General features: G+C 37.2%; 1 protein-coding gene and 1 pseudogene across 1 annotated transcript; both read left to right on the plus strand.

Moving 5' to 3' along the window:
• The first annotated feature begins 1506 nt into the window (after positions 1 to 1506).
• LOC127550026 (protocadherin beta-15-like) lies at positions 1507 to 6952 on the plus strand (annotated as a pseudogene).
• A 77-nt stretch (positions 6953 to 7029) lies between these two features.
• On the plus strand, positions 7030 to 11366 carry LOC127550025 (protocadherin beta-16-like). Its single transcript, XM_051978593.1, has one exon. It carries the CDS (start codon positions 7901 to 7903, stop codon positions 10283 to 10285), a length of 2385 nt encoding a protein of 794 aa, XP_051834553.1. The 5' UTR covers positions 7030 to 7900; the 3' UTR covers positions 10286 to 11366.
• Positions 11367 to 11718: the final 352 nt, after the last annotated feature.

Below are 11718 nucleotides of genomic sequence, written 5' to 3' on the forward strand. Positions count from 1 at the left end.
CCTTACAAAAGTTTAAAAGAACAGCAATTTTAGAAGATGCCATCACTCAGAACAAAAAGTTACCTTGGGAAGGAAAGCGATTGAAGACTCAGCAAGGCCTAAGAGACGTTTTCTTTTAAAGCTATGAGGCAATGGAAATACTGAATTTAGAGTTCCTTCTACTAGGTAACTGGGATGGATGTTTATTAAGATTTTCTCTTACTAAAAGGATACATATAGGATGTCACATCAATGGAGACAGTGTCAGGAAAAACTCAGCAGAACAGACAAATGATATTCCTTATTGTAGCTGTACTCTTTTCTGATATGGATCAATTGCAATATCCCTCCATACCTTATTCCATGCTTTAGATGAAATCATCCAAACATTTGGAATTTATCCCATCTCAGGAGAGATTTCATTTGAAAAAAAGTGGATTTTGAGTCAATACAGAGATATAAAGTGGATATTGAGGCCACAGAACTCAAGGCCCTTTCTGGAAAATACACTGTTGTAGTTTAAGTGATGAATCTAAATAACAATTTTTTGGAACTGACTATATCATCATTAATCAGCCTTTCCCCAGAGAACATTCCTGAGTACATGGTTGCTGTCTTCATTATCCAATATCAAGACTCAGGAGACAATGGAAGGATGATTTGTTTCATCCCATGAAAATATCCCTTTCCATAGAAAGCTATTTGAAAACTTCTATTCTTTAAAATGAAGGAAACACTGGACAGAGAGAGCAGGTTTGAGTATAAATATCACCATTACCATCATAGATTTGGGGTTCCCAAGACTCAAAATTGAAGACAACATCATGGTACTGATATTTGAGGTCCCTGGCAATCTTCCAGTATCTACTCAAGCATCCTATATACTCTAATTTCCAGAAAGTCGCATCCCTGCTTTTCATATTGGCAATGTCAGTGCAAGTGACAGGGATTCAGTAACTGATGCTAAAGTCACTTACTTGTTGCTGTGTATATGAGAATGATAACTCTCCATTGGAGACCACCAGACTTAAAGTCAGAAACACCGGAGTTCAAATTTAGCCTCAGACACTTGCTAGCATTATGACTTTGGCTAAGCCACTTAACCATGTTTGCCTCAGTTTACTTATCTGTAAAATGAATTGGAGATGAAAATGGCAAACCGTTCCAGTATCTTAGTCAAGAAAATCCCAAATGGAATTATAAAGAGTTGAATACAACTGAACAACAACAATAAAGGGATACTTAATATTTGATAGAAATACAAACATTCCACTATCTTCGCCAAGAAAATCTCAAATGGAATCATGAAGAGTCGGATACAGCTGAACAACAACAATAAAGGGATACCTAATATTTATTAGAAATACAAATATTAAAGGAGTAAATGATTACCACACCATTAAAGAATGGGATTTTGTTTTGATTTAAGAATATAGAACATCTATAATAATGATGAAATGAATACAACTGTTGTAGTATATGGCCTGATAGGTTTTAAATAGAAGTAATATAATTATTTTCCACATCTATCAATTAGCAGTATTCATAGAAGATAATAAATCACAATTCTAACCTTTTGCTCCCAGATTTCACTAATTCAATGACTCAGTTCTTTTACGAGAGGTTTTATGGGAAAAGATTGTTACCCTTTTGGGCACCTGGTGGCGCTGCAGGCTAAGAAGGCAAGGAAGAGCCCAACTTTACATCAGAACAAAAGCATAATTAGGGGAAAAAAACTCATACAAGCGGACGCTTTGTAAGGAGGAGCAGAGAGCTCAAACCCGAGCTTCCTGAGACAGTAACCCACGCCTGGCAATTGGAATTAAAAAGAGAAAGGCAAAATTTCCTGAAAGGACCACGCATCCAAGACACAATGAAGCCAAACAGGCAAGTGATATGTTTTGTTACTTTATTGTGGGCTTGTGAGGCGACCTCAGTAACAGGGAGGTTTTCTGTGGCGGAGGAAATAGAGGTCGGTTCCTTTGTGGCCAATGTGGCAAATACTTTAGGGCTGGAGGTAAGGGAGCTGTCGGCCCGCGGAGCCCGAGTCCTCTCTGAAAACAATCGGCATTATTTACAGCTTAATCTTGAGACTGGGGATCTGTTCCTGAGAGAAAAACTGGACCGAGAGCAGCTATGTGGTCCGGTGGAACCATGTCTTTTGCCTTTTCAGATGTTACTGGAAAAGCCTTTTCAGATTATTCCTGTCGAACTCTGGGTTCAAGATATAAATGACCATTCACCCACTTTCTTAGAAACTGAAATGCTTCTGAAAATCCCTGAGAATACCCTACCAGGAACTCTGTTTTCTTTAAAAAACGCTGAGGATTTGGATGTAGGCGAGAACAATATTCAAAACTACACGATTTCCCCTAGTTTTCACTTCCAAATTCACACTCGTTCGAGCGGTGAAGGTATTAAGTACCCAGAGCTGATACTGGACAAAGCTCTGGATCGGGAAGAGGATCCAGAGATCAGATTAACTCTCACAGCTTTAGATGGCGGATCTGTACCTAGGTCTGGGACTGCCGAAGTGCGGGTTCTAGTTATGGATATTAATGACAACGCCCCTGTGTTTGTCCAGTCCCGGTATGAAGTTCAGGTGCCTGAGGACAGCCCCATTGGCTCCCTGGTTGTCACTGTTTCTGCTAGAGATTTGGACATGGCAAATAATGGACAAATATTGTATTCACTTTTTCATCGTTCTGAAGAGATTAGCAAAACTTTCGAAGTAAATCAGAACTCAGGAGAAGTGAGGATGAGAAAAAAAATTGATTTTGAGACAATTCAGTCATATGAAGTGGATATTGAAGCCACAGATGGTGGAGGCCTTTCTGGAAAATGCACTGTTGTGGTCCAAGTGACAGATGTGAATGACAACCCCCCAGAAGTCACTATATCTTCACTGACGAGTCCTATCTCTGAAAACTTGCCAGAGGCGATGGTAGCTGTATTCAAAACTCGAGATCGGGACTCTGGGGATAACGGAAAGATGGTTTGCTTTATCCAAGATGACCTCCCCTTTGTCCTGAAAGCATCTGTAGATAACTTCTACACTCTGTTAACCAAGAGAGCACTGGACAGAGAGAAGAGTGCTGTGTACAACATCATCATCACCGTAACAGATTTGGGTACACCAAAACTGAAAACTGAACACAACCTTACTGTCCTGGTCTCTGATGTCAATGACAATCCCCCAGTATTTACTCAGCAAACGTATATACTCTACCTCCAGGAGAACAACATCCCTGCCCTTCACATTGGTAGAGTTAGTGCTAGTGACAGAGACTCAGGGACCAATGCCAAAGTTATTCACTTCTGCCTTCTGAATTCAGAGACTTATCCCTTTTTTCCTACATATCCATCAACTCAGACAATGGCCATCTGTACATCTTGAGATCCCTGGATTATGAAGCCATTCGAACTTTCCAGTTCACTGTGAAGGCAACTGATGGTGGCTACCCAGCCCTAAGCAGTCAGGCTGTGGTGAAGGTCATGGTCCTTGATGAGAATGATAACTCCCCCTTCATTCTGTATCCGCTACAAAATGGCACATCACCATACAGTGACCTGGTACCCAGGTCAGCAGAGCCAGGATACCTGGTGACAAAAGTGGTGGCTGTAGATGGGGACTCAGGACAGAATTCCTGGCTTTCCTACCAGCTGCTGAAGGCTACAGACCCCAGTCTTTTCACTGTATTGACCCACAATGGGGAAGTGCACACTGCAAGGCCTATCAATGACAAAGATAACATCAAACAGAAACTCTTGGTGTTGGTGAAGGATAATGGGGAACCACCTCTGTCCATAGCAGCTACATTGAATGTGCTCCTGGTGGATGGCTTCTCTGATCCTTATGTAAAGCTCTCTGATGTACCTAATGACAGCACTCAGGATGACACCCTTACAATCTATTTAGTAATTTCTCTAGCTTCCATCTCCTTTCTCTTCCTGTTCTCTTTCATCCTGTTCATTGTAATGCACCTGTGGAGGAAAAAAAGGGGTTCTGGAGATAATGTGCATTTTAATTTAAATGGAATATATCCTAATCACTTAGTGGACTTCAGTCACTCTAGTACCCTGTCCCAGAGTTGCCAATATGAAATATGTCTGAACAATGGATCTGGAGCCAATGAATTCAAATTCTTGAAACCATTAATTCCTAGTGTCCCTCCTCAAGCCTCTGTCAGTGAATGAAAAGAATATCTAGTTTTCCAAAATAGCTCTAATTTGGTTAAATACTGAGATTTGCCAACTAAGACTTAACTTTTTGTAAATAGTTTCCTATTGTACTTCATTACTTAAATTTTATATCAATAGTTAAAGTCTAACTTCCAATATTAAGTTATTGATAGTTATGAAAATTTGTTAATTTGGGATTAAGATAGTTTAGCCACCCAGTAAATTAAATAAATTACAATGCTATATTTAATATGTTTTTGCCTAATATAATTTAAAACATAATCAATTCTAAATAGTTAATATGGAAATTGGCTTTGCTTCCCTCTTAAATTAAATTTTTTTTCTCTTGTAAGGCTTTTATATGCTGGTTGGAACCTTTGTCTGCAATGTGGGTTATTGTCACAAATGGAAAGAGAACAGTGACTCCTCTCTATAGACAATTTTCTGAGAACACAGATTAACATGTGGCTCTAACTAATAACTCTTTAAAAATAAAATATTAAAATTAGCAAAGTATTAATAGATGGGATAGTATCCATATGGGAAAGAAAAGAAAATTTAATATGGGACTTAAGAAAATAGATGTGCCATCTTTGAATCTGGTATTTTTCCTCCTATGAATCCTTAGTCAACAACAACTTATTGTTTTACTCTGTGTTTTTTCTCCCAGGCTTAAGTAAATAACTTTGACACATTCTGAAATTCTTCTTATAATCAAAAGAAAATGGATTATGTGAACCTGGTTCTGAGAAATCCTTGTATTTAAGAATCCCATATTATGATTTTCTTAATATAAGCAGTTAAAGTAGTAAACACTTAAAGATTTAGTAAGATAAAGTGTCATGTTACTAACATAGTATTCCCAATGAGCAAATGAGTGCTTCCTCTAGCTAAGCAATATTTCTTATTTTCTTACGAAAGTAGAATTTCCTTTCTGTTTCATGGGTTCAATTTGTCAAAATTTCTGGGAAGATATGAATTCTCATTATCTCTTGTGTAGACATAAATGGTCTGAATTTAACTCTATAAGTGATTAATTGTTATGAAAGCTAGTTTCTATATGACTTATGTCCCCTTCTCTACTGAACACTTCCAAATAAGTCACATCTATTTTGATGTCTTATATAGGCAACCACGTGGTGTAGTGGATAGAGAATTAAGTTGGGAGTCAGGAAGACCAGTTTTTGACACTCACAGTATGAGTCACTTAACCTCTGTTTGATTCAGTTTCCTCGTCTGTAAAATGGTGATAATAATAGCAATTATCTTCCAGGTCATTGTGAGAATCAAATGAAATAATAATTTCAAAGCAGCTAGAACATAGTAAGTGCTACATAAATGCTACCTGTTACTCTTATACTCAGTTCTCAGTCACAATCTACTTTCTAATTAGCTATGTTTATATTTCTGAAATCATCTTAAAAACAATTCAACATAACATAATATAATTTTAAAACAGATGCATATAATAATATTTTTGTAATATATGTTCTTCAGGATTATAGAATTTATTTGTTACTCTTTGTCATCATACCAAATTGATGGTATATCTTCTTATAAATATTAAATGCTTATTCTTGTCCAATTCTCTAAAGTTTCTTCGGGGTATAACCATGTCTAAATTATTTCAATATATTTTTTAAAATAATAGGTAATGTCGATTAAGTGGTTTAAGGTTTGCGAACCACTTTTTATAATTTTACAAAACTCTTCTGATTCTCACATCTACCTCCTAAGGTATTTGTTACTATTATCCCCATTTTACAGATGAAACTGACAAACAGAGAGCTTAATTGACTTTCCTGGACTCAAACTAGATAGTGTCTGAGACAGAATTCTAAATCAGATTCTATGATTCCAAGAACTGTTCTTTATTATCAGTGGCATCTATCTGCCTTTCTATGAGTTTTATATTTATGATATGAAATGAAGACTAAAATCAAAAGCCTTTTCCAAAACAAATCCCTGTGCCATAGCGCCATATTCTTCTCCTTAAAGAAGCTTTTGACCCAACTCTAAATGAATGTTTTAACCCTCTATTTATTTTTCAATGTGTCCATTATGCTATAGTCTCTATTTAAATATCTGAACTAAAATGGCAAATGGGACAGTCAGTAAGTTAATGCAGGCAAATCCTTGGCTATTGAAAAAAAAATTTCATGCTCTGGAAGAATCTAGCTTGGATTTCAATTTCTGTGTGTATGTCATATGTTATCTTTATTACAAAATAATTAACTGCTTTTTTATCCTATTTTTGTTTTCATTTTATTCAGCTTTTTAATATTTGAAAATATTACCTCCTTTTAAAAATATCAACAAATGTTATTGCTACTAATGTAACCTTAATTCATTGTGTTATTTTGCCTACAAGATTGTTCTGCTTTGCATGAAAAATCAAATTTGTCATGTTGTCATTTCTATTTCAGTTATCATTATGAAGCATTTTGCAAACGTGTAATGGTAATTTGATGAATATTTCAGTTCAATGGCAAGAACTAAGATAATTTATTTTTCCAATTTTTCCAAAATTGGTTTCAATTATGTCTTCAAACACCACCTTTTGTGATTTTTATGGAAAAAATTTCAGGCACAACACTTAATTTTAATCTGGCTTATTCATTCGTATAGTTGTATGTAATTAAATTTAATGTGGAGTGATAAACAGTTTGCATATTTCATCTGTATAGCTCTAGCCTTAAAATGCATCAACACTGACAAATTGAAATGAACCTAAACTATGAAAAACATGATTCAATTTGCTAATTTCCTTCTAATAAATTGATTAAACTAAGTGATAAGTCTGATTTTGTTGACATGAAGATAATAATTGTTTTGTGACATTTTCAGTTAAAGGTACATCTTGACATCATCTTTCTACTAGCTTTGTATTGTTTTGCCTAAATAATAATTACAAACTCATGAAATTCTTTCTATACATACTCAGAACTTCACTTCCCCAAGTTTGTATACTCTGCAGATTTCTTTACTCGGTGGGTGTACTGCTTTTGAAAGTGAAATTTCAATTTTTTGCCTCATCCCTAAATGAAGTCCTGGATTTTAGTACTTTTCATGGTGAAAATAGAAGAAAATATTTTATGTGATGTTCTTTTAAGATAAGCAACTTATATAAAGAGGCCAATTAACATTAGCAAAGTTCAGTGGAAAATGGAGTCAACAGTGATTTTTATAAATCAGAATGAGGAATATTCAGGTATTTCTTTTCCTTGATGTTATTTTTATATCAGTCTTTAAATACCCTTGGGAAACATCTCTCTCTTCCGCTCCCCCCCACCCCTCATAGTGATCTTCAATTCATTATATATAAAAGGAAATGTTTGGACTAAAATCACTAGATGGTCTTCAATATACCTTCAAATTCTAACATTTAGAGAGTGTATAGTTTCTCAATTTCCCGGAATTCAGGATTTGATAAGATTTTTTTCTCCAAATGTGGTACTAATTCAGCTAAGAGATCTGAAAGAGATTTTAAAAGGTGGAGTTTATGATTAAGGACTCATGGTGGCGCTGCAGGCTCAGAAGACAAATTCCACTACCCAGAGAAAACAGAACCTGCAAGAACAGTCAGAAAGAGAAGGCTTTCTCAGGCGTTTCTCAGACTTGGAGCTACCAATAAGGACGAGCAGAGAATAGAAATAACTAGCTCAGAATTACTTCAGACAAGAAGAAAGAATTCATTTATAGGGAATATAATAAGTATTTTTTTCACCCGGATACAGCAATGGCGACTACTGCAGGACAAGTGCAATGGAACAGGCAAGTAATATTCTTTATTGTAATTTTACTGTCGTCTAAGGCAGCTTCAGAGCCTGGGCGGTTTTCTGTGGCAGAGGAGATGGAGAGCGGCTCTTTTGTGGCCAATGTGGTGAAAGCTCTGGGACTGGAAGTGGGGGAGTTGCATGCGCGGGGTTCCCGGGTAACCTCTAACCATAACAAACAGTTTTTGCAATTGGATTCGAAGACGGGCGATTTATATCTAAAAAAGAAACTGGACCGGGAAGAGATATGCGGCCCTACCGAACCCTGTGTATTGCCTTTCCAAATCTTACTAGAAAACCCTTTGCAATTCTTCCCGATCGAACTCGAAGTGAAAGATATAAATGATAATTCACCCACTTTCTCGGACCCAGACATAGTCTTGAGAATATCAGAAAGCACTACCTCAGGGACTCCTTTCCCTTTAAAACTCGCTCAGGATTTGGATGTTGGTATTAACAGCCTTCAAAACTACACCATCAGCCATAACTCGCATTTTTTCCTTCACACTCACATCCGCAGCGATGGCAGAAAAATTCCGGAGCTAGTCTTGGCTAAAGCTCTGGATCGTGAGGAGCAATCAGAGTTCACACTAATCCTCACAGCTATGGATGGTGGGTCCCCCCAGAGGTCTGGGACAGCCCGAGTGCGGGTCACCGTTGTGGATGTTAATGACAACGCGCCTGTGTTTGTTCAGTCGAGGTATCAAGTGCAGATTCCAGAGAACAGCCCCATTGATTCACTAGTAGTGACTGTTTCTGCTCGAGATTTAGATGCTGGAATCAATGGGGATGTCGTTTATACTTTATTCCAAGCTTCGTATGAAGTCAGTCAAACATTTGGAGTCGATCCCAGCTCAGGAGAGATTCGACTGAAAAAACAAGTGGATTTTGAGTCAATTGAGAAATATGAGGTTGATATTGAAGCCACAGACGTTGGGGCTCTTTCAGGAAAATGCACTGTTTTGGTCCAAGTGATGGATGTGAACGACAATTTCCCAGAACTGACTATGTTGTCACTAACGAACCCTATTCCAGAGAACATTCCTGAAAGTGTGGTCGCTGTTTTTAGCATCAGAGATCGTGACTCTGGGGAAAATGGAAGGATGATTTGTTCCATTCAAGAGGATCTTCCTTTCTCCTTGAAGTCTCACTTGGAGAACTTCTATTCAATAATAACAGAGGGAGCTCTAGATAGAGAGAGCAAGGCCGAGTACAACATCACCATTACTGTCATAGATTTGGGGTTCCCAAGACTGAAAACTGAGCACAACATCGCAGTGTTTATTTCTGATATCAATGACAACCCTCCAGTATTTATTCAGACAATGTACACTTTGTACCTCAGGGAGAACAACAGCCCCGCTCTCCATATTGGTAGCATCAGTGCCAGAGATAGTGATTCAGGGATCAATGCCAAAGTGACTTACTCCCTGCAACCTCCAGAGACTGGAGATCTTCCCCTCTTCTCTTACATATCTATAAATTCAGACAATGGGTATCTCTATGCCCTGAGATCTCTTGATTATGAAGCCATCCAAACTTTCCAGTTCACTGTGACGGCAACTGATGGAGGCTCCCCGGCTTTGAGCAGCCAGGCTCTCGTTCAGATTATAGTTCAGGATGAGAATGATAACTCTCCCCTTGTGCTGTACCCCCTGCAGAATGGCACAGCTCCCTGCAATGACCTGGTGCCTAAGACAGCAGAGCCCAATTATCTGGTCACAAAGGTGGTGGCTGTGGATCAGGACTCAGGACAGAATTCCTGGCTTTCCTACCAGCTGCTCAAGGCCACAGACCCAGACCTCTTTATTTTGTTGGCCCACAATGGGGAAGTGCGAACTGCACGGCCCATCAGAGACAGAGATATGATCAAACAGAGACTTTTGGTGCTAGTGAAGGACAATGGGGAACCACCTCTATCCACAATGGCTACACTGAATGTGCTTTTAGTAGATGGATTCTCTGAGCCTTTTGTAAAGCTTCCAGATGAGCCCAAAGATGAGCCCCAGAATGATTCCCTCACAATCTACTTGATCATTTCTTTGGTTTCTGTCTCCTTCCTCTTCTTAGTCTCTGTCATCCTGTTCATTTCCATAAGGCTATGGAAGAAAAGAAATTCAGTACAAGGTGATCGTTTAGGACCCAATTGCCGATTTTCAGGGCACTTGATGGATGTCAATGACACTGGGATCCTATCCCAGAGTCACCAATATGAAGTGTGTTTGACCACTGGCTCTGGGAACACTGATTTCAACTATCTGAGGCCAATTATTCAGAGTTTCCCTCCTCCAGTCTCTGACAGGAAATCTGATAAAGATCAAGTAGTCCAAAGTACCCTACATGCTTGATTATATATAAGAATTCTTCAACTTATATTTAACATGTAAATTGTGTAAAATTTAAGTATTTCTGTGACTAGCTGCTTAGATACTGAAATTTCCTAGATCTGTGGTCTTTACACATGCGCTCAACAATTTGATTCCTAATAATACTGGATCCACATCATAGACAGAAAAACTTTTTACTGGTGATTTTCCTTAACAGAAATTTTAGCTAGCTATTAAGTTGAATATATAGTATTCTTACATTTATGTCATCTGCCTGTTAATGTTGACTTTTTAAATTCTATTAAACTTTTAAATAATAAAATGGAAAGTTGAATTATCTTCCCTCTTAACTTTTTTTAATTAGATATTTTGGGGGGTTAATTTCGGTTTTAGAATTTTTGTATACTTTCCCCCAATATCTGTATGTTTACCTTATACTTCATAGGTTTGTGAAGTTAGTACCCTTGCAGAGGTTTACTTCTATAATAGGCTAATTGATTTTAGAAGTGAGTTGCCTGATTAAAATAATAGATGAATTTCATTAATTTAGTACTTCCTTCTGAAAATGGTATCAATCACAGGAAAGATTTGTTCTTTACTATATTTGGGAACTCTAAGAACCTTACTCCAAAAAAAGCAGTATGTATAAATGATAACCCATCTAGGCTCAAAAAGATGAAGAGATTTGCTCATGGTTGCCAAAATTAGTTAACGTCAAATGCAGGATTTAAATCTAGCTCTTCCTGAGTCTTTATCTAGTATTTTACCCACAATGCTATGATGACTGTTCTTTCAGAATATCTCTCAGAAATGATTATTGTTCTCGAAAATGAGTTACCTGCCATTATAATTTTTTTGTATTTAAGTTTCAGAAATTGAAAGAGAAGTTTGCAATTAAATGGCCTTGTAAGAGGAATATCTGTTATGGAACTAAAACTGGTTGTAGCATAGCAAGAGTGGGGAAAATAGGAGCTTGTAGTGACTTGGATTAATGGAGATCCATTGCTATTTCAACTGAGTCCTTCTTTGACCTGAAATTAGTTGTATAAAAACTTGATATATCTTTAAGCTTTCTCTGGTCTTAGTTTCACAATCTATAATAAAGAAAAATTTGAACTATATGAACTAAAGCAGTGTGCAAACTTATTGAGACAACCAATAATTTTGATAAGGTTCCATTTTGTGACAGTAATGGTTATTTTGTGTACTTCTATTAACTCAGTAAGCTAACTCAGACCTTGACCAGAAAAAAAAATAATTGAGCTGAACTTTAGGTTTCTATCAGTTGAGTGTGGAATTTCATAGCATACATGAGTATTTCATTACTGCTTTTGATTAGTTTTAATTAGTTTGATTAAGTTTTAAAGTATGGCTACTGCCCCAAGAAATGAAGAAAAGTCACAGCTCTTAAAAAACATGTTTCAGTGGCTTTGAGATAATACAGTGTCTATTTG

Source organism: Antechinus flavipes, chromosome 2 (genome assembly GCF_016432865.1).
Source record: "Antechinus flavipes isolate AdamAnt ecotype Samford, QLD, Australia chromosome 2, AdamAnt_v2, whole genome shotgun sequence".
NCBI lineage: Eukaryota > Metazoa > Chordata > Mammalia > Dasyuromorphia > Dasyuridae > Antechinus > Antechinus flavipes.